The sequence below is a fragment of the Chiloscyllium punctatum genome, chromosome 25, assembly GCF_047496795.1.
Source record: "Chiloscyllium punctatum isolate Juve2018m chromosome 25, sChiPun1.3, whole genome shotgun sequence".
In the NCBI taxonomy this organism is placed as follows: Eukaryota; Metazoa; Chordata; class Chondrichthyes; order Orectolobiformes; family Hemiscylliidae; genus Chiloscyllium; species Chiloscyllium punctatum.
Window position 1 is genome coordinate 42,853,314 of NC_092763.1, and position 24,766 is coordinate 42,878,079.

The 24,766-nt window shown below is 41.8% G+C and overlaps 1 protein-coding gene across 1 annotated transcript in view; it reads left to right on the forward strand.

Moving 5' to 3' along the window:
- The window catches only part of frmpd3 (FERM and PDZ domain containing 3), a 533,212-nt gene that overhangs the window by 450,806 nt on the left and 57,640 nt on the right, over window positions 1-24,766 (forward strand). The window contains exons 13-14 of the mRNA XM_072595141.1: window positions 3,366-3,455; window positions 14,013-14,192. Of these exons, the coding sequence (XP_072451242.1) occupies window positions 3,366-3,455; window positions 14,013-14,192 (270 nt within the window). The remainder of the gene's footprint in view (window positions 1-3,365; window positions 3,456-14,012; window positions 14,193-24,766) is intronic.

Consider the following 24,766-nt stretch of genomic DNA (forward strand, 5'->3'; position numbering starts at 1 on the left):
TGTTTAAGAAGGGTGGTAAGGACAAGCCAGGAACTATAGCCCAGTGAGCCTGACGTCGGTAGACAATAGACAATAGACAATAGATGCAGGAGTAGGCCATTCTGCCCTTCAAGCCAGCACCACCATTCATTATGATCATGGCTGATCATCCTCAATCAGTATCCTGTTCCTGCCTTATCCCCATAACCCTTGATTCCACTATCCTTAAGAGCTCTTTCTTGAAAGTATCCAGAGACTTGGCCTCCACAGCCTTCTGGGGCAGAGCATTCCACACACTCACCACTCTCTGGGTGAACAAGTTGTTGGAGAGAATCCTGAGGGAGAGGATGTACATGTATTTGGAAAGGCAAGGACTAATTAGGGAGAATCAACATGGCTTAGTGCGTGGGAAATAATGTCTCACAAACTTGATTGAGTTTTTTGATGAAGTAACAAAGATTATTGATGAGGGCAGAGCGGTGGGCGTGATCTATATGGAGTTCAGTAAGGTATTCGATAAGGTTCCCTATGGGAGATTAGGTAGATCTCATGGGATACAGGGAGAACTAGCCATTTGGTTACAGAACTGGCTCAAAGGTAGAAGACAGAGGGTGGTGGTGGACGGTTGTTTTTCAGATTGGAGGCCTGTGACCAGTGGAGTGCCACAAGGATCGGTGCTGGGTCCACTACTTTTCATCATTTATATAAATGATTTGGATGTAGGGCGGCACGACTAAAATACAACCCTTAACTAACCTTCAGTAACCTTTGCAAACTTTTCCGTACCTACTTTTTGTAACTTTTACCATCTATTTTTTCATTATTTTTGCTGTTTGGATTAATCCCGTTTAATCTCTGCCATTTTTTGCATTTTAGAGCAGTATCAGTTTGACAGTCCACAAACTATTGTGGAAGTTCAGATTTGGCTGTGGAGAGGGATTGTGTACAGGAGTTATTTGAGGGGCAGAGTGTCAACTAATTTAACTAATTTCTGCAGCACAGTGGCACAGTGGTTAGCACTGCTGCCTCACAGCGCCAGAGACCTGGATTCAATTCCCACCTCAGGCAACTGTCTGTGTGGAGTTTGCACATTCCCCCCGTGTCTGCGTGGGTTTCTTCCGGGTGCTCCAGTTTCCTCCTACTGTCCAAAAATGTGCAGGTCAGGTGAATTGGCCATGCTAAATTGCCCGTAGTGTTAGGTGAAGGGGTAAATGTAGGGGAATGGGTCTGGATGGATTGCTCTTCGGAGGGTTGGTGTGGACTTGTTGGGCCGAAGGGCCTGTTTCCACACTGTAAGTAATCTAATCTAATCTCATAAGAGGTAATAATTAGTAAGTTTGTAGATAACATCAAAATTTGAGATGTAGTGGACAGCGAAGAGGGTTACCTCAGATTACAACAGGATCTTGATCAGATGGGCCAATGGGCTGGAGTTTAATTTAGATAAATGCAAGGTGGTGCATTTTGGGAAAGCAAATCTTAGCAGGACTTATACACTTAATGGTAAGGTCCTAGGAAATGTTGCTGAACAAAGAGACCTTGGAATGCAGGTTCATAGCTCCTTGAAAGTGGAGTCGCAGGTAGATAGGATAGTGAAGTAGGCGTTTGGTATGCTTTCCTTTATTGGTCAGGGTATTGAGTACAGGAGTTGGGAGGTCATCTTGCAGCTGTACAGGACATTGATTAGGCCACTGTTGGATTATTGCTTGCAATTCTGGTCTCCTTCCTATCGGAAAGATGTTGTGAAATTTGAAAAGGTTCAGAAAAGATTTACAAGGATGTTGCCAGGGTTGGAGGATTTGAGCTATAGGGAGATGCTGAACAGGCTGGGACTGTTTACCCTGGAGTGTCGGAGGTTGAGGGGTGACCTTATAGAGGTTTACAAAATTATGAGGGGCATGGATAGGGTAAATTGGCAAAGTGTTTTCCCTGGGGTCAGGGAGTCCAGAACTAGAGGGCATGGGTTTAGGGTGAGAGGGGAAAGGTATAAAAGAGACCTAAGGGGCTACTTTTTCACACAGAGGGTGGTACGGGTATGGAATGAGCTGCCAGAGGATGTGGGGGAGGCTGGTACAATTGCAACATTTAAGAGGCATTTGGATGGGTATATGAATAGGAAGGGTTTGGAGAGACATGGGCCGGGTGCTGGCAGGTGGGTCTAGATTGAGTTGGGATATCTGTTCGGCATGGACAGGTTGGACTGAAGGGTCTGCTTCCATGCTGTACATCTCTATGACTCTATGAGATGGAATGCAATGAAGGTTCACTAGACTTGTTCCAGGACATAGGTTTAGGGTGAGAAGGGAAAGATATAAAAGGGACCTAAGGGGCAACTTTTTCATGCAGAGGGTGGTACGTGTATGGAATGAGCTGCCAGAGGAATTGGTGGAGGCTGGTACGTGATGGACATATGAATAGGAAGGGTTTGGAGGGATATGGGCTGAGTACTGGCAGGTGGAGTTGGGATAACTGGCCAGCATGGACGAGTTGGACTGAATGGTCCATTGTACATCTTTATGACTCTATGACTCCTCTAAGTCTGTCCACCATCTGCAAGGCACAAGTCGAGAGTGTGGTGAAATAATTTCCACACGCTTAGGTGAGTATAGCTCCGACAAAACTCAGAAGCTCAACATTATCCAGGAAAAGCAACCTGCATGACTGATACCCTATCTAACAACTTCAATATGCAATCCCATCATCATTGACACACATTGGAAGTTGTGTGTATCACCTTCAAGATGCACAGTAGAAATTCAATAAATTTGACAGTAGCTTCCAAACCCAAAGCCCCTATTATCCAAAAGAACAAGGGCTGCAGTACCACCAACTGCAAGTTTCCCTCCAAGCCATTTGCCAGGCTGGCTTGGAACTATTTTGTCAGTGTTTCACTATCACTGGGTCAAAATTCTGGAACACTCTCCTTCACAGCCAAGTCGTTTTACCTGTGCAATATGGAATACAATGGTTCAAGAAAACAGTTCACTACTGCCTTCTCCATGATGATTAAAGATGGACAGTAAATGCTGGTCTAGGCAGTGACACGCACATCCATAAATACATTTTCAGAATGTTATATGTCTGCTATCTAATTTTATTTGAAGACAATGCTGCATGAAGAACAATAAGCTTTTGCAAACATTTTCCTCGAATACTTTTTGCAAGCCAAACTTGAAAATGTTTTGTGTTGATTTAAATTGGTCTGCAGAATGATTGTTATAAAGTTTAGAGCTTTTTAAACTTATTATTTGTTTTAGAGTTGATAAGAAAGGCTCATTACATCATAAATGACTCTGTAAACTACTTAGCATAGGTTTCTCTATATTATTACATTTTCTGATGTATGTTACAATTTCTTGAATTGATGCATCATATGTTTCATATAGATCTCTGCAACCCAAGCCAAACTGCAGTACTTACGGATCCTGAATGAACTCCCATTGTATCCAGGAGGACTCTTCAACTCTGTTGTACTGGTAACGTTACTAATATTTCATCTACTTAATTATTCATTCCTAACAGCAAGTAATATACTCCAGTTCAGCTCTTAATAGCTCAATCGGATTGAACTAGCTTCATTGTAGCTTAGCTATCTAGATCAAGAATGTCCCGTGGCTTGTTGAAATATTTTGCTGAGTTCTCATTTGGAGCTTTTCTAAAGCTCATGGGGTCCAGACGGTTGAAAGTATTTCTGAACTTTGGGTCTTAATAGGAACAGGTTCAATGGTGATTTCCCCATTGTTAAAACTCTGTCAACACTGTGGATACAAATGAATTAAGGGGAAATCATACTACAATGAATCATATCCAATCACTGCAAGCCAAGCAGTCCATTGTCAATGATGGAGATACTTGAAGACACCATTAAATATTTTGGAAAAACACATATTAAATATAATGATGGCCGATCACTGACTTGATAAAGCCAAGCCACATCTGTCCAGTTTGCTTCCATTGTTAAAAGTGATATTTGATGATGGTAGTTGATTTGAATATGGACATTCAAAAGCATTTGATAAATTACTCCATAATAGACTTGTTAGCAAAATTGAAGCCCATGGAATTAACTAGCCAGTTTTAACATAGATGCAAAGCCAACTAAGTGATAAGTTTATTTTTAAAACGGGAGTAGTATATTATCACTGCTATTTTGGCTTGTTAATGATCGGGACTTGTGTATAGGAAGTGCAAGTTACAAGTTGCAAATGAAGCAAATCTTGAAAGTGTAATGAAAATGAGGGGGGTAGTAGAAATCCTCAGAAAAAACATAGAATGGCAAAATGAAAAGATACATGGCAAATGAAGTATAAAGAAAAGAAATATGAAGCAGTGCATTGGATATAAAAATTAAGGAAAGAGAAAATAAAATAAACTGTACAATTTTAAAGGGACTGAAGTAACACAGACCCGAGCATGCAATGAACACACTTACAATGTGGCAAGATAAGTGATCAATGCTGTTTAACTATAACAACAATTTATATTTCTATAGCTCCTTGAATGAAATAAAAATCCGAAAGCATTTCACAGAATCATTTTAAAACAAGTTATGACACGTGCACATATGGATGTTTATCAGATGGTTAAAAAAGTATGATTTATAAAGTAGCTGAAAGGGGAAAAGTGGGGTCAAAGGATGAAAGGATATGCAGAGGGAATTTCACAATTTTGGGGTTTAGGTATCTGAAGGAATGGCCGTCAATGGTGAAGCAAATATACTTGGGACAGCACAAGAAGCCAGAAATAGAGGAGTGTATATAACTTAGATGGTTGTGGGCAAGGTGGAGATTGCATAAATAGGGAGGAACAAAGCTGTGAAGACATTTGAAAACCATGAGGAGAATTTTCAAATAAAAATGTTGTTTGTGCTTGGTGACCTACATTGGCACCTGGTTAGAAGTTGTAGAGAAATATGATTTGCTGTGAGTTGAGACAATGGCAACACAGTTTTGGATGATGTCAACCTTGCCCAGAGTAGGTTGTGAAAGACCGGCCAGGCATCATGTCTTCCTGTCCTTTGAAACTGTTGAGGCTAGAGCAAATGAAGACATGGATGAGAATTACAGCAGCAAATGAGCAGAGCCAAGGGTGATGTTGAGCAATGTTACTGAGATGAAAATAGGCAATAATTAATGATAGAGCAAATATGAGATCAGAAGCACTTCTCACAATCAAGCAAAGTCAGAAGTCACATGACACCAGGTTATAGTCCAACAATTTCTTTGAAATCACAAACTTTCAAAGCACTGCTCCTTTGTCAGGTGAAGTGGAGGGAAGCACACGGGCACAAAATTTATAGGTGGACAGACTATTGTAAAATAATTCCAGGTAATTAAGTGTCAAAAAATAGTACAAATGGTGCAGTGGAGTGTTGACAGGCTGAATAATAGGTCTCTGCAGGTGATCAAAAGTGTCAGTTGGTGAGGGTAATGTGTCAACAGCTGAATAGCAAGTGAAGGGTTAACCTATGATCCAGATAATTAAGTGCTGAGAGACAACTACAAAAAAACAAAAATAAGATGGTGTTGGAGACAAACCAAATGGCTGGAATAACATGATAGATATAAGAGATAAAAGTTTAACCTAAAGTAACATGTATTCCAATACTGTACAAATTAATTGAGGTAGAGATATCATAACAAGTTATCGAGGTGATGGTCTTAAATTAGAACAGTAAGGAAGAATTTTTACAAACACAGAACAGCATGGTGGGGTTACATATAGTGCAACATGAACCCAAGATCACAGTTGAGGCTGTCCTCGCGGGTACGGAACTTGGCTACCAGTTTCTACTACTCGGTGAGTCTGCATTGTTGTGTATCTTAAAGGCCACCTTGGAGGACGCTTACCTGAAGATCGAAGGCTGGAACAGTCCTGCTTGGCAATTGTTAAACAATGTCCTTTCATCTGTTGTCGTGGTGTCTGCAATGGTCTCGCTGATTATACCATGCCCTGGCCTCTTTGCCTATAGCATTTTAGGTAGACAACATTGACCAAGTCACACGAGTGCCCACCATGTACATGGTGTGTGGTGTTTCCATGCGTGATGGTAGTTTTAATGTCGATGATCAGACATGTCTTGCAGAGCTTGCCATGTCAGGATTATGTGGTGTTGTGGTCAATGTTGTCCTGAAAGCTGGGTAATTTGATGTGAATGATGGCCTGTTTGAGGTTTGGTGGCTGTTTGAAGGCGAGAGGTAGAGGCATAGGAATGGCCTTGACGAGATGTTCATCTTCGTTGATGAAATGTTGAATGCTGCAAAGAACATGACATAGTTACTCCGCTCCGGGAAGTACTAAATGATGAAAGGTACTCCATCGGTCATGTCCCTTGTCTGTCTTCTGAGGACGTCATTGCGATTTTCACTGTGACATGTGAAAACTGGTGATTGATGAGTTGAGCGTTGTATCCCTTTCTTATGAGGGCATCTTTCAGCATTTGTAGATGTCCTTTGTGTTCCTCTTCATTTGAGCAGATCCTGTGTATATGCAGGCCTTTCTATTGGGGATAGCTTCTTTAAAATGTTTAGGATGCAAGCTAGAGAAGTGCAGCATCATGATGTTACCCATGGGCTTGTGGTAGATGAAGTACTGAGGTGTCTGGCCTTGATGGAGATGCGTGAATCCAAGATTGAGACTAATACTGAGGAGTAGTTCATGGTAAGTCTAACAGTGGAATGAAACCTGTCAATATAATCATGTAGTCGTTTCAATGATTCCTCACCTTGAGTCTGAAGGAAGAAAATGTTGTCAATGTATCTGGTGTACAACGTTAGTTGGAGGTCCTGTGCAGCAAAGAAGTCTTGCTCGTACTTGTACATGAAAATGTTGGCATACTGGAATGCACATTTTATCCCCGTGGCAGTTCCATGTGTTTGGATAAAGAGCTGATTGTCAAAGGTGAAGACATTGTGCTCAAGGGTGAAGCAAATGAGTTGTAGGATGGCATCTGGAAATTGGCAGTTGTTGGTGTTGAGGCTGTTGCAGTGTTGTCATCATTGTGGGGGATGCTGGTGTAGCGTGCTAAAACATTCATTCTGAAGAGAAATGTTCCTGGTTCAAATGATCCATGGGTGCTCAGCTTCTGAAAATTCTGCAGTGCACCTTGTTTATAGTACACTGCTGCTACTGAACATTGGTGGTGAGGGATTGGTGGTGGAGGCAGTAGATGTTTACAGATGCAGTGCTAATCAAACGGGCTGCATTGTCCTCGATGGTGTCTAGCTGTAAATCAATCAAATTTAACATCAAAGTTTGTTTTTGACTGAAACAGAAAATGCTGGAAATCACAACAGTTTGACAGCATCCATGGAGGGACAGCAAGCTAACATTTCAACTCTAGATGACTCTTCATCAAAGATGGTGAAGAGCCATCTAGAATCAAAATGTTAGCTTGCTGTCCCTTCACGGATGCTGCCTGGTTCACTGTGATTTCCAGCATTTTTTGTTTTCAGTGCAAATTCCAGCATCTGGAGTCATAGAGTCATAGAGATGTACAGCATGGAAACAGACCCTTCGGTCCAATCTGTCCACGCCGACCAGATATCCCAGTCTAGTGCCACCTGCCAGCACCTGGCCCATATCCTTCCAAACCCTTCCTATTCATATACCCATCCAAATGCCTCTTAAATGTTGTAATTATATCAGCCTCCACCACATCCTCTGGCAGCTCATTCCATACACGTATCACCCTCTGCGTGAAAATGTTGCCCCTTAGGTCTCTTTTATATCTTTCCCCTCTCACCCTAAACCTATGCCCTCTAGTTCTGGACTCCCTGATCCCAGGGAAAAGACTTTGTCTATTTATCCTATCCATGCCCCTCATAATTTTGTAAACCTCTATAAGGTCACCCTCAGCCTCTGACACTCCAGCCTGTTCAGCCTCTCCCTATAGCTCAAATCCTCCAACCCTGGCAACATCATTATAATTCTTTTCTGAACCCTTTCAAGTTTCACAACATCTTTCCAATAGGAAAGAGACCAGAATTGCACGCAATATTCCAACAGTGGCCTAACCAATGTCCTGTACAGCCGCAACATGACCTCCCAACTCCTGTACTCCATACTCTGACCAATAAAGGAAAGCATACCAAACGCCTTCTTCACTATCCTATCTACCTGCGACTCCACTTTCAAGGAGCCATGAACCTACACTCCAAGGTCTCTTTGTTCAGCAACATTCTCTAGGACCTTACCATTAAGTGTATAAGTCCTGCTAAGATTTGCTTTCCCAAAATGCAGCACCTCACATTTATCAGAATTAAACTCCATCTGCCACTTCTTAGCCCATTGGCCCATCTGATCAAGATCCTGTTGTAATCTGAGGGAACCCTCTTTGCTGTCCATACACCTCCAATTTTGGTGTCATCTGCAAACTTACTAACTGTACCTCTTATGCTCATATCCAAATCATTTATGTAAATGACAAAAAGTACAGGACCTTGCACCGATCCTTGTGACATTCCACCTGGTCAAAGGCCTCCAGTCTGAAAAACAACCCTCCACCACCACCCTCTGCCTTCTACCTTTGAGCCAGTTCTGTATCCAAATGGCTAGTTCTCCCTGTCTTCCATGAGATCTAACCTTGCTAATCAGTCTCCCATGGGAAACCTTGTCGAACGCCTTACTGAAGTCCATATAGATCACATCTACCGCTCTGTCCTCATCAATCTTCTTGCTACTTCTTCAAAAAACTCAATCAAGTTTGTGAGACATGATTTCCCACGCACAAAGCCATGTTGACTATCCCTAATCAGTCCTTGCCTTTCCAAATACGTGTACATCCTGTCCCTCAGGATTCCCTCCAACAACTTGCCCACCACTGAGGTCAGGCTCGCCGGTCTATAGTTCCCTGGTTTTTCTTTACCGCCCTTCTTAAACAGTGGCATCATGTTTGCCAACCTCTAGTCTTCCGGCACCTCTGGGTCCATAATTGTCTTAGAAAAGGTGATGATCAACTAGCTTTTTGAATCGCTTTGTGAGTTGACCCATAAAGCCATGGGGAGGAATTCCAGGATTATGACCCAGCGACAGTGAAGGAACGCTGATATAGTTTGAAGTCAGAATGGTGAGTGGCTCACAGGGGAACTTGCAGATGATGGAATTCCTATGTATTTGCTGGCTTTGTCCTTATAGATGGAAGTGTCATGGGTTCAGAACTTGATGTCTGAGGATCTTTGGTGAATTTCTACAGTGCATCTTGTAGATAGGACACACTATTGCTCTTGAGTACTGGTAGTGAAGGGAGTGGATGCTTCTGGATGTGCTGCTAATCAAGCAGGCTGCTTTGTCCTGGAAGGTTTCAAACTTCTTGCACATTGTTGGAACTGCAACCATCGAGACAAGTGGGGGAGTGTCCCATCATACTCCTGACTTGTGCCTTCAAGAAGATGGACAAGCTTTGGGAGTCAGGAGGTGAGTTATCGCTGCAGTATTCCTAACTTCTGATTTGCTCTTGTAGCTATTGTGTTTATGTGGCAAGTCCAGTTGAGTTCCTGGTTAATGGTAACCCAAGAAAGTTGATAGTGGGGGTTTCAGCAATAGTAACACTATTGAAAGTCAAGGGGCAGTGGTTAGATTTTATCTTATTGGTGATGGCCATTGCCTGGAATTTGAATGATGTGAATGTTATTTCCCACTTGTCAGCCCAAGTATTTTGTTGCATTTGAACATGGACTGCTTCAATATCTGAGGAGTTGCAAATGATGGTAAATACTATACAGTTATCAGTGAATATCCCCTCTTCTCTCCTTATGATGGAGGGAAGGTCATTGTTAAAGCAGTGAAGATCATCAAGCCTTGGACATTACCCTGAGGAACTCCTGCACAGATGTCCTGGAGCTGAGATGACTGAGCTCCAACAACCACAATCATCTACCAATGTGCCAATTATGACTGCAACCAACAAGAGTTTGCCCCTTACTACCCATTGATTTCAGTTTTGCTAGGGCTTCTTGATGTTATACTCAGTTGAATGTGGCCTTGATGTCAAGGGCTGTCATTTTCACCTCACCTCACATTGCACATAGACTGGCTACATCTCAGACCATTACCAAACAGAGGGATGGAGTTGATAGTGAGGGAATGGAGTTTGGAGCTGAGACCAAAAACAATGACTTCAGTCTTCACCATATTTAATGGAAGAAATTTCTGCACCTGCATTACTGGATGTCAGATAAGCTGTCTGATAATTTTGCAACAGTGGAGTTGAAAAAGATGCAGGTGAGATACATATGAAAATGACCACTGTAACTAAGCATACTTGATCTTGGCTTTATAATAAAGGCACAAAAAAAGCAAGAAAGGTGTAAAGTACTGGATAAACATAGACAGATATGCAAACAATTCTAGGCAGTGCACTGTAAAAAAGATATTAATGCTTGGAGAGGCTGCAGAGGAGATGTGCAAGGCTGAGGGACCTCAATTTTGAAAAGAGAACAGAATGTGTTTTTTTCTCCTTTAAGAACAGAAGATAAGGAAAGATTTAATAAAGCAGTTCAAATTTATCAGGAATTTTGAGAAACTGGATTGAAGATAATTAAGAACCAGAAGGGAAAAATTATTTTGCATATTAATTTAATCTGGTATGCAATGAGAAAATGGTGGGGAATCAAATTCAATATTAACTTTCAAAAAGAAATTGAAAAGGAAAACAATGCAGCTACAGGAAACAGTATCAGGAGTATTGCAGCTGTTTCAAAAATCCAATATATGCATCTGATCTGAATGACTGGAGTCACTTGGTTTAGGTACGTGTTCCAGTTACAAGATTCTGAAAAGAATGTTATTTCTTTTCTCATTGGTCATTAAATAAAGTAAATGCTTTTACCCAGAAGTCTATGTTGGTAACTCACAGTTGAACCACACCTCAGAATTTAAATTACAAATATTCTGCTTCTGTCTTCGCTGTACAGCATACAAAAAATATTCCATGTAATAGCTGTAAATCGAGAAGTGGAAGGGAAAGAGGAAGTTAGTGAAATTGCAATCACAAGGGAAGCATTTAGTAAACTAATGAAGCTGCAAGCTACCAGTTGCCATGCATGGAACATGGGAGTGGCTACAAGTGCACACCATCATCCTGATTAGAGAGAGGGTTGCATTAGAGGAAAGCAGGTATCTTAGGACATTGAATTGTTGGTGGACATTACAGTCACAGAGGGGACAAGGTCAGAATAAAACAGCATGATTTCTCATGGTTCCCAGAGTAGCCTGTCCATGAGAATGAAATGGTAACCTCCTTAAAGTGATAGAACATTTAAGAAAGAAGCTAGCAAACTGGCTCCTATTTGGGGAAGGAGGCCTTCATTAGAGGCAACAGTTCAAGTTGATTCTCCTGCTCCTCAGATGCTGCCTGACCTGCTGTGCTTTTCCAGCGCTTTAGGGAACATCTCTGGGACACCCGCGCCAATCAACCACACCGCCCTGTGGCCCAACATTTCAACTCCCCTTCCCACTCTGCCGAGGACATGGAGGTCCTGGGCCTCCTTCACTGCCCCTCCCTCACCACCAGATGCCTGGAGGAAGAACGCCTCATCTTCCGCCTTGGAACACTTCAACCCCAGGGCATCAATGTGGATTCAACAGTTTCCTCATTTCCCCTTCCCCCATCTCACCCCAGTTCCAAACTTCCAGCTCAGCACTGTCCCCATGACTTGTCCTACCTGCCTATCTTCTTTTTCACCTATCCACTCCACCCCCCCAACCTATCACCTTCATCCCCTCCCCCACTCACCTCTTGTACTCTATGCTACTTTCTCCCCACCTCCACCCTCCTCTCACTCATCTCTCCACCCTTCAGGCTCTCTGCCTGTATTCCTGATGAAGGGCTTTTGCCCGAAACGTCAATTTTACTGCTCCTCAGATGCTGCCTGAACTGCTGTGCTTTTCTAGCACCACTCTAATCTAGACTCAAGAAATGTTACAAAGGTAGAAATAGTCGGCCTTAATGATGGCACAAGTGTGAAATCAGAAGCTCATTTTGAAATCAGATGTACCAAGGTTGCAGAAACTGAATAGTTTTGGAACACAACCTGGAGTTGTCTGCAGAATCCTAACTGACACATCTCCTGGCAATAACCAATGTTGGGGCTAGTTTGAGCAGGGTCATTATCCATTGACACAGGAAGTGTTCCCAAAATAGCTTGCTATCATCTAGGGAAATATCAGATAGAGACAAATTTGAAAGGATGACAGTTACATAACAACTTCCTGTGTGTCTACTATTGATCTTTTGCATATTTCCACAGGACAGAATCTTGTTGCGGAATCAGGGTCTTGTGTACCAGCTGGAGAGTCAGTGAAAGATGTATACTGCCTCATCAAGGGAATATCCATCAAATTACTTCCCAGTCTGGCAGTGATGTGCATCAATTAATTAATTATTTAAGGATATTGTACAAAGAACGTTTGGGAAATATGAAAACAACCAAGTCAGTCATAGAATTAATCAGCCTGTATTTCCTATGAAGCTAATATTGAATAAGAGGCAGTCTCCTCAAATGCTGCTGTTTCTGCTTTTTTCCATGCTACGATGCTCTCCTTCTTCCTGCTTAGTGGTGACTCCTATAAGGGTGTGGCCACCAGAGATGCCGTACCTTCCCCTGGTTGAAGTGATATTGAATGGAAGGTCAAGAAATGGTGGTAATACCAAGCAAAATAGACATCGTCAGCAGGCAAATTTGACCCAAAGCCTCCAAATCTTCTGAAAAAAGTGAATCTTTGGAGTAATCAAACAGGGAAAAGTAAATGAAACTGAGAAATCTTGAATTGCTGCTTCTCATTTACATATACTGATGATGGGCTCGTTCGTGCTGGAAATGGCAATAAAGGCAATATCTATGGAGAGAAAAGTTGTCTGCTAGTGACCTCTTGACATAATTAGAAAAGGTTGATAAGTTTTAAGTATGTGCAGAGGTACAAAGAAGAGAGTTGAGAGAAAAAAATGGAAGGAAAGGTCTGTCATCGTGTGGAAGGCAGAGTGCTATTGAGGGTATTTACCCTATTCCAATGCTTCATAGGCAAAAATAGTCACACTCACTATAAAATGGCTGAACTCCACATAAAGCCCTGCACTGGGTAAGTCCAATACATTAGTTTGCATCTAATTTCCAAAATGGAAGTCTATGGAAACTGCAATGGGATTGCGCTAGAAGGTCCAAATTTACTTTTCCCACTCCTAATTTGCAAGGTGTTAATGGTGAGTACTTGCTTTATATGGGTTCTGATTCTAATACTTTGACCCAAAATTTCCTCAGAACCAGTTCAGCTCTATTGCAAGCTAATGAAAGTTCCATTGTTTGTATAATCAAACGTCCCACATTTAAAAAAGTGACTAAAATTCAAATGGACCTATTGGCTGTAAAGTGATTTGCCAAACTCTGAAGCTCAGAAATGTAGTTCACAAATACAACTCATTTCTGTGTATAAATAGGATCTGTTCCACTGCCGCAAAACTAGAAGAAGTGAAGTGGGGCAGCTCAAAAGAATGTCCTATTCTTTGTTTTTAACATCTGCATGGTTTCTTCACACAATGCTTGTAAGAGACTTTAGAGAACCTAGAAATGTTTGTTTTTTCTACAAGAGGTCAAGCACAGGGTCATTATCACTTAGGATCCTGGGGAGAAAATTGGCCATTTTGGAACTGGTATCGTAGTCAATGGAAAGTGAAATTGGACAAGATGTGTAATAGGCAGTCAATCAGTAGTCAATCAAACTTCACACCTGCACCCAAACTGAAAATGACCCTCTTAATGTTAGCATTTGATATTCTGACATGTTATTTCAACAGTAGCATTAAGCAATTTAAAATAAATTAGTTCATGACTAAGTTAACAGAGCGGAGAATTTCATGCAAAACCTTTATGTATTCATGTGCTGATATTGCTAAAAGAATATATAAAGTTAATGTCATCAACATTAAAGTGAAAAATCCCATGAGATAGTTTACTGAAAGCTTTTTACATTACACTGTAACATGAACTCTGCAGTGTTATTATTCATCTAGGTGAAATGTGCAATGTACTGCCTTACAGGATGCAAGACAATCAGAAATGACGCTGTTAGTTGGGCCACAACACGGAATCAGCCATGTTATAGACCTGAAAACAAATCTCACCACTATTCTGGCAGAATTTGGTCGGGTGAGCCGTATCCAGTTGTTCAGAGAGAAAGAGAATGTAGCTCGGGTTGAGCTAACCATATCAGAAGCTAAGGTATGGGATTGCATAAATTTATTTTCCTTTAAAATCATAGCCAGAATGTCAAATTTGTATGTGAGTAAGGAGGTCTGCTATTCTCTGCACTTGGAAGGCAATGAGCTGGCTTCACACAATTATGTGAGATTCTTTGTTTTCCAAATACCACTGAACTTTCAGCAATGACAAGTTGTAAATGACTGTCATCAGCATATAAGTATTTTTTTAAAGGGAAAATGCCTGCAGTAATATTAATATGACAATTAACAATCTTCCAGGAAGCAGTTTTAGATGTTCTGCAGCAAAAGATGCAGGAAATAATGTTTTTAAGCAGAGAATACACATCTCTGAAGAACAACACTAAAGCAGTCTAGATGTAGCAACCAAAAAGAGTAAGCATCATTCCACAGTGTTGCCTGGGAGCAGATGAGAAAGAAACTCATATGGTTCAGAAAGGTTGCCAAGATACATACAATTTACATTCTGCCTAATTTTAAATGCTGTTTTTACTATGCTCAACTTCGCAATATTGCCTCACAGTAAACTTGGTGGTGTACATTCAGAATTTTTATTGTTGTACTTTCCAAATTACAAGTATTCCCATATTCAAGCATCTTGTATTGTTGCTGTGTTCATGCATTTTTCCTGTACTTCTGTTACTAGATGCATTGAGGGAAATGGGAACCAGGTGAAACAGTGGCCCCACCTGTACTAGTTTCAAATGTTCTTATATTGCTATCACTCTTGAAATATGACGAAAAAATAACAGTTCTGAGGTAAAATATGATATCTGTTTGCTGCAAGTTCACAGGCTCACAAAAGGCAGATGGTCATCTTCCTCTGTGTCTGGGTTGAGGTTTGTTCTTTTTCTCATTCTATGATGATTGCTCTTTGAAGGTGACATTGTAAGCCACATCTGACCACAATCATCTTGAATAGGTCATAGCCCCCAGTGCCTCTCATTCTTCTGAAAAAAAATAGCTGGCAAAGACTTCTTTGTTCCTATTTAGTCGATCTCAATTATAGTTTTTTTGACAAACATCTTGAAAATACAATAATGTAGAAAATGGTGATATACTTAGCATGTATGGAGAGAGGAACAGTTACTATTTCAGATTGCAGCATTTTATCTAAATTGAGATAGGGGACTTATGCAAATATCCACAACATCTAAATGCAAGAATAGTATAAGATAATGCTACTAAAATTATTGGATCCAAATGTATAATCTCTTTTAATAAAAAGATGGGCCTAAATTCAATTTTTTAATGGGAATTCAACTCTTGTGATTCAAGTATTGAAACCCGATTAATGTTCCTTTGAGACATTAATAAGCTGAGCGTGGCATAATAACCAGGTGCTCAATGATGCAAGAATTTTCCCTATCTTTCTGGGGGCCTCTCTGTGAGGCCTAGCAAGTTTTCCCATGCTGACATACTAAACCTACTTCATTAACAATGTGCCATGCCTCCATGGCACCTGTCATGCTATTCTTGGAAGCACTCACTACTTTATTCTTGAACAGGATGAGGGCCTGTTTATTGCCTATCAGTCAGTTAAGAGTCAGCCACTTTGTTGTGGGTCTGGGGTCACATATAGGCCAGACCAGGTAAGGATGGCAGTTTCCTTCCCTAAAGGATATTAGTGAATCAGATGGGGTTTTCCAATAGTTGGCAATGGATTCATAGTAGTCATTAGATTCTTAATTCCAGATATTTGTTGAATTCAAATTCCACCTTCTGCCACGGTGGGATTAGAATATTACCTGGGTCTCTGATTAACAATCCAATAATAATACACACTAGGCCATCTCCTCCACCTGAACAACCTCCTGAACTGCTGAAACATCCTGAGATTCTTAGCCCTAGCACTGTATTTAAAAGGCAGTTATGTACTCGATCAAGTGCTAGCAGTCTCAAGGAGGCTTGCATACTTCAGGTAATTTGCCCCAGCCAAGGCACATAAGCAGAAATTGACACCATGCTTTACAGTCAGGGACCTGGAGGGCCTGTTTTACAGGGTAATGCAGAGGAGGGCAGTGTTTTCTCCCCGAGACCAGCGTATGAAGCCACAACATGGAAACCTTGCCAGTTTGGGTCAAAGTTGCCAAAAGAATCAGCACTATCTCCACAATTCGGAGAAGTGCCCGGCAGTGAGGGAAGAAAGTCAATGGATTTTCCCGTTTCACAAGAGGAAGTGCTACCATCTTCTATCTCAAACTCATTCTATCTCTGCCACTGCACTCACCTCTCCACAAAGCTCCTGGTCTACCACTCTCACTATTGCATGCAACATCTTTCCTCACTTGTTCTCGCCCACCCCAACCTCTCATCCTATTAATCCTGCGTGGCCTCTGTGCAGACTACACTTTTAGCAAACTTCACCTTTTCCTCACCTGAACCAGCACTAACAGCTTTGCCAGCTAATTTCAACTCACTCAATCCCATCCTTTGCCTCCTTCCAGAAGAAATTGCCTATAATAGGGTAAAGAGAGGCAAGGCCAGTGATGGGGTGCCCAACATTTGATATAATGCCCTCTCTGAGGAGATAATCCTGGTCCTGACTGGTGATAATTGGGTCCACTCCTATGGATCTGGGCAAATATATCAGAAGCATTATGCATCGATGTATTACTCTCCTATTACCACCACATTGAATCATTGCTAATGAACCCAAACTTCTGTCCATTGTTCACAACACATTCTCTCTTTAGTCTCCTCCCGGTACTAATGAAATAAACACAGTGTCAATGGCCAGGAGGCTTGCAGTGCAAGGCATCTCCTTCTCCACCTCCTGAGGGAGAAAGCGAAGATGCTTGACAGGAAGCAGTAGGATGTTTCCTGCATCACCATCCCACAGCACATAACCCCCCCCCCCCCCCCCCCCACCACCACCACCACCCCCATCTCCCCCCACCGACAACCCCAACCAACTCAGGTATTGACAATTCAGTGGGTACATTTGCTAGATTAGGGTCAAGAGCACCCACTGCTGAGCTTGTCTTAGCTTCTTAGATTCAAATACCTTCAGGGACACCTGACCAAAACTCCAATGCCAACAAGCTCCATGGCAGGGCAGTTGCCTCTGCCCAGCTATGGACCAGAGACTGCACTGAGACACCTTGGAAGGGAAAGCAAGAAGACAACATTCTGAAGACACACCAGTGGCATGAGTGACACTTAATCATAAACATGTTCTCAAATTTTTCAATAAATGTTTACTTTCCATCATCAGATGTATGAGTGAATGCCTGTCCTGCCTAGTCATCTTTAGCATTACATAATGTTTTATGGTCCAAGATGTATGAAGTGAGCAACATCTGCATGTGTGTATGTGTATAATATAGGAACTTGGAAAATGCTTGTTACTTTTCCAAATAGAATGAATGTTTCCAAGTTGCAAAGCTTTTCTTGTAAATCATAGACATAAGTGGTATTGGCCAAAGGTGCTTTGGGACACGATTTGCAATCCACACAGCAAGTTAATGCCAAAGAATCAAAGTATCTGTACTGCTTGCTGTTGTCTTTCTTCTGTACTTTATGGATGTCCGTGTAATGCTGTGGCACTCTGAAAGGCTTGAACGTGAAACACTTCCCTCACAGAATGAAACACACTCTGGGTGTGGTTACAGTCACTTGCAGCTCCATTGCAGATTTCTTACATACAGCAACAAGGAAGGAAATGGGGATCACTCACAGGAGCAAAAATAGGCCATTCCGCCCTTTGACCCGTCCCCACCAACAATAGATCATGACTAATCAAATGCCTCAATGCCTTTTACCACCCCATCTTCAAAGGCCCTGGATACAAATAGTGATCAGAAATCTACAAATCTCCACCTCAGACTGACTCAACGACTGAATTTACACAGCCTTCTGTAATAGAAATTTCCAAATGTTCACGGCCCTCTGAGTAAAAAACATGTTCCTAATCTCAGACTTATGTGACATCCCCTTATTTTTATGTGCTCCTTCATTCTAGACTCCCGAACCAGATCTTGCCTACAACTGACTGTCTATCCCTTTAAGTATATCATCAGTTTCAATAAGATCACTTCTCATTCTTCAATACACTAGAGATTACAGCCCCAATTTGCCCATCTCTCTTAACAGGACAGATTTGCCATCCTGGAACAAGTCTAGTGAACCTTCATTGCATTCCATCTATAGTAATAGTATATTTCCTGGGATAAGGAGACAAAGTCTGCACATATTACTCCAGTTGTGTTCTAACTTATGCAATTGAAGTAAGACTTTGCAACTCCTGTTCTCAAATCCTCTTGCAATGAAGGCTAACATTCTATTAGTCTTCCAAATAAATGGCTGCATCTGCATGTTAGCTTTCAGTATCTTATTGATAATGACACCTATGTCTTTTTGTATATCTACACTTTGAACTTCTCACCATTTAAGGAACACACACACATACAGTGAACAACTGGAGCTCACTCCTGAACTTTACTGGTCACAGTCTGTCAAAACAGGAATGACCTTTTCTGTTTTGTGTCTGTTAGCTTATCATTAATCATATCAGTATATTATGCCCTATTCAACATGCTTTTATTTTTCTATCCAGCCTCTTGTGGGTTACTTTATCAACACCTTCTGAATTCTAAGTATACCATATCCATCGGAAGCTTAGAACTTAGAGTCACTGTTCAGGCAAATTAGTAAAATAAAAGGGAAAAGATGCCAACTTTTCAATTCACAACAATTGTGAATGTTAGGATAGTGGGAACAGGATTGATGAACAACCTGCAGCTGGTCAATAACATGCACAAGACAGCTGTGATTGCCATGGAACCACTCCCTGGACTGCAAAGGCAATGACCTCCTGACCAAGAACACCTCAATTAGACACCTGACCATGGTCAATCCCCTGGAGTGGAATCTAAGATTGCCCTTGACCTACCCTGACTGATGGATACCTGAATGGACTTTGGTGAGAACTACTCCCCTATGGGTTTGAGAAATGACAGTTGCAGTGTGTTTGCCATGTAAGCTGCTGATAAATGATACGGGTGTGAGACTGACACAACACATTACCATACAGCAGGATGTATGCCATTTTTACTGAGGCCTGTTCCCAGAAAGGCAAACTGCCTGATTGTATGACTGTGCTAATTGACACAACAGATAAGACAAGCTAAGGTATGGATAGGTGCAAACATGCTGTTGGTGCTAAGAGAGCAGGTGAGCAGCACTGAGATGGAACACAGTCCAGTTTGTGAGCTGGGTGCCTGCCTACATGCAAAGTGTCACAGAGTCACAGAGTCATAGAGATGTACAGCATGGAAACAGACCCTTTGGTCCAACTCGTCCATGCCAACCTGATAACCCAACTTAATCTACCTTGCAGTAGCCTTTCAATATTAATTGACAGTACACCCTACAATGCAGATCTGTGCACCCTGAGCCACATGCAAATAAATCAGAAATATTCCCTGATGGTTGTGAGGTGTTGGCAAATGTTGGAAGTCAATGTCTGTGGATGAGGAGTGCTTGGTGGCCATGGATCTTGCCCTGACATGCTGCTTGCTGTTTAGCAACATGGAGGCTAGTCTCAGCCAGCAGCAGGCTGAAGACTCCAGTTCCCTGCTCAGATCTCCATGTCAAGGTTCTCAACATCTAGCTTGGTAACATAATAACCAGAATAGTAATGAGGTGAGTTGTGCTATTAATAAGGTATTTAAGCATCAATAATTGTCATTTAATTGGCAACTCACTGCTGCCCACAAAAGACAGACTTCACCACTTGACAAAATGATGAAAGATGCAGTGAGATGCTCCTGATGCTGAAACAGGTCAACTCTCATCTGATTCTACCACAAATCTCACCATGGCCAACATTGCCCATACCCTCATAAAATTCCACCTTCCATGTTAATTTGGCAAGGTGGAGAGTTCAGTGGAAAACTGAGCAATATGTAGGCTTCACTGTAAGGAACTCAATATTCTTTGTATAGATTCTAACACAAATGAGTACAGAACACATTTTGACAATCTGCCTCTCAACTTAAACAGGGCCTGAGAACTTCATGAGTGCCCAATGCTGTGCTCCATTATGACATTGAAAGGACAGTTCTAAGAGGAGCCTGACACTGCTATCAAGTAACTCAGAACATCTCTATCCAGTAAGGGATTATATAGAAAGAAAGTTACAGACTATGAGGATTGATCCTCCTGCCATGGTATTAAGATTGGAAAAGATAAATGAGAATGAGCAAAGACTATTTGAGCTTTGCTGCTACCACAAGCTTTGTGTAATTAACACCTTCTTTCAAAACAAACAATGCCACAAGGTGTCCTAATAATATCCAAGATCTGAACAATGTCACGAGCTGGATATGATCTTCACTAGATGTGGCTCACTAAACAGTATTCTCAACAGTTGTAGCTACCACAGCACTGATTGTGAACAGATCCTACTTGGTATGCAGGAGGATGAGGATGCAACCCTTGAAGGTTTTTATTTATTCAAAGCCAGATTAAAAACCAGCAGTTCCATATCTCAATTGGGCAGATATTACTTCATATTCTACACAGCATGCCAAAGTGAGGTAGAACATACCTTATGGCAGTACCTACAATTACATATTCTTAACACTTAGGAAGCAAGAGGAAAAACATGCTGACTACTTGAGCCTTCTCAAGTTTCATTGTGCAGCATTAACACAGCATGAAAGATAGCAGTTGTGAGTGTGGTGATCTAAACTCAATTGGCATAAACAACAGTGTTAGATGCTAGCCTAGTTGGTGAGAAGCATCAGCATATCCCATTGGTGATGAAAATTGTTAATTGTTGAGACCAAACAATTAACTCTCAGTAATTATAAATGAGAACACTCCAAATCCACTAAGACCTCTCAAAATAAAGTCCAAAACACAACTAGGGAATGTACCAATAAGTATTAGTTCCAAGTTGGCTAACATATTGAGATGTCCTTCAAAACAGAGAATGTGTTTGTGAGCAAAGACAGGGGAGGTCATCACTGATTTCAATAAACATTTGGAGACCTGAGGTGGAACACTGCCTTGAGTTGTATGTTAGCTAGAGTGGACCCATTCACTGAGAAAATTCAAGACATGATAGGAAGTCAACCTACTATTGCCTTATTTGTCATGGATAGAACTCCAATGCTGATGTTATACTGGCTAAACTCACCAAACTTAGCAAATTGGCGCTTCTTCTGTATCTGCACAAACATGTCTTTCACTGCTGGTGGGAGGGGTATTTGCCCAAGGATATGTATGTATCAGTCAAAGATTATGACCCTGTGCAAGATCAATGCTGACCATAGTGATTGTAACCATTATCATGGCACACTAATGTCACTCTTATCAGAGTGCAAAATCTACCAATAGTTCATTGTGATTTCAGAATTGGAAGATCTAAAATTGACATGATTTTTTTAAGTTGAACAGTTCCAATAAGAGATATACAATGAGCATAGGAGACCATTAGATATTGTCTTCATGGATCTCAAATAGCATTTGACCATGTGAGGAGAGGTGCTCCATTTAATCTGTTGGATAAAATTGGCTGATCTCTAATGCTGCTCGCTGTGATCCCCTCTTTACATGATAACAAAACAAGTAAAGTTAGTTTACATGATTTTGGGACTTGAACTATTGTTGACTATCCATAAAGAGTTTTCAGATAATTTATGAAATTTATTTAGATGCAGTTTAGATATGATATACTGATTAATTAGACTTAAAGCTATTTGACGTGTAACAGGAGACAGCATCCTTTCTATCAGCTGAAGTGCTCCTCTATCTTCTTCTCAACTAAGACCCATGAGGAGTATTAAAAAAGCAGAAATGAACTTAAACAAGGAATTAGGAGCGCTAAAAAGGGCATGAAATGTCTCGGCAAGTAGGATTGAAAATATTAAGAGCAAAAGTGTAGCTAGGGAAAGGGTAGGACGACTCAAGGACAAAAGAAGGAATTTATTCATAGAGCCAGAGGAAGTGGGTGAGGTCCTTAATGAGTACTTCACATCGGTATTCATCAAGGACAGGATCAGGGATGATGATAAGATTAGAGAGAGGTATATTGATATACTGGGGCATGTTGACATTAAGAAGGAGATGTTGTTGTGTCTTGAAATATGTTAAGACACTAAAGTCTCCCGGGTGTGATCTATCCCAGGATACTGAAGGAAACAAGGGAGGAGATGGCTGGAGGTTTGGCAGAGATCTTTGTCACAGACAATGTCCCCGAAGACTGGAGAATTGCCAGTGTTTGTTCCTTTGTTTAAGAAGAGCAATAGGGATAAGCCTGGAAGTTATAGGCTAGTGAGTTCAACATCAGTGGCAGAGAAATTATTGGAGAAGATCCATAGGACAGGACTTACTCACGTTTTAAGATGAGTGGACATATTAGGGACAGTCAGCATGGCTTAATGGGGAGGATGGCTTGTCTCTGTTGTGGGGAAAATCACCAGCCTCAGAGTCAGAGTCGGGGTTCAACGACAGAGTTTATTGTACAAGGAAATACTGGAGCTCTGGTGAGAGAGAGAGACAGAGACAGAGAGACAGAGAGACACCAACATCACAGTGATCAGCTGCGAGTCTTCTCTCCACCGGGAACCCTGGCTATTAGCACTTTATATCGAATCCATATCAAACGGTTAGCATTTGTATCAAAGCTCTTGGCTGCACCCAGACACTTCGGCAGGCAGTATATGCTACTCGTGTATTCTCTCCCCCACCCACCTTAAACTAATAACTAGGTTGTGACTGCATTCTGGTAGCCCGACGCATTATCTGCTGTCTCTCTCCATATTGTATGTCCGTGAGCCTACTGTCACCCTGCCTTGTGCCATCTCCCATTTCACTCCCCCCTTTGTGGTCAAGGAGACGACTTTGGAGATCTCCCGCAGACCACCCAGTTTCCATGTAGATGTAGGTCATCTTTCGGAGGTCCTCCTCCCAAGGGGTATCATTGAGTGCCAATTTCGTTGGGGGCTGTTTCATGCTGACACTCGCTGCTGGCACAGTTCACGTCAGTAACACCTTACAGCAGAGCTTTAAACACCCAAGGCCCACACAGAATACCAGCATGAGTGCAATGAGGAGAACTATCCCAGGTGCCAAATAGGGTCCCCAAGATTTACCTAGCAACCAATTTAGCCAGCCAGGTGGCTCCCTGTCAAAAATTATCTAGCTGGTTTCGGATATTCTTGATGGCTTCTAATGTTATGAGAGTAATCAATGACATCTTTGATACAATTGTCACCCTTGCTGTGCTAATTGATAATTCATCACACATCTGCTGTGTCTGCTGTGTGTTCAGTCAGCTCTGTATTAATTGCTTCCAGAGCTTTGGAGGTATTATTGCCTAAAATAGTCAGGCCACAAACAAGGTAATTTTGGTTTTTAGCACTGATGACCCCTGCTGCTGCAGTTAGAGATCCCAAGAATCCAAATCCCAACGATGATCTGCCTGTCGGCACAGAACTCCTGACTGATGGAGCGGGTCACTATCTTCTCTGAACATGTCCCCTGCTGGGGCATGGTACAGTAAGGGGTGCAGTTGTCCCTACTGTCTTTTTGGTTTGGGAGGTCTGAGGTGTCTGTCGCATAAGTCCTCTTAAATAGAAAAACAAATCCCTTCGCTGCTCAATAACATACAATGTGCAGTCCTTCCATTTGTCTGTCCACCTATGTCAGCCGATCCCTGGGTGTTCCTCCCAGCTGGTAAGTATCAAATGGTTACGTCCAGGTGGCAGAGCTGACATGGGTGCCATTGCACTGACCACATATGAATTATCTGCCCATGGTCACATTCAAGCATGCCTGCTCGCTGCAGGTGCAGGTAAACTGTCCCCTGGTGACTGTACAGTACTAATAAGTGCATTGTGTCTGGATGCATGAGTCATTTTTGGGAACCAGGGCATAAATGCATCCCCATCCCTCCCCTGTGAAACCGAGTGGGTAATTACCAGGTTTTAAGGGTTTTCCCTTCCCAAGGCTTGGGGGACCTGGTCCCATGGGCCAGTGGTCCTGCCCAGCTGCACACATCTACCCTGGACTGCCCATTGGTATTTTCCTATCTGCCCTTACACGGCACTTCCGAGGTGCCTATTATAGGGGTACATACTGGGATGACCACAAATAGAGATTCTACTGATCGTATCAGTGGGTAGCAGACAGTTCAGTTCTTATGCAAACTTAGGTGGATTTTATAGAAGAGGTTTTATAGAACAGTCGCAACACTTAAACACAGTAAAATACATTACAGATATATACATTTTGCAGTTAAATAAAGTTATCTGTCAGAGTCTTTGTTTTTGTTAGGAAGTGCAGTTGTGCTTCTGTGTGGTTTGTTCTGTTGTGTTTTCCTTTCTCCCCCGGGATGACCATTTTGTCTGCCATTCCTATCTGCACCTGGGGAATGGTCAATTACATTAGTTTGGTCATAGGAGTCTTTAAACAGTTTTAGTTGGGTCCAGTGCTTCCATGTGCTTTTTCCTTTAGTATCTACGCAGGTACAGGGGTCCCCATTTATTATCGTGTCGTATGGCCTATTCCATTTTGGGGCAAAGCCTGGTTTGTCAGGCAGGGCTCGCACCAGGACACGGCTTC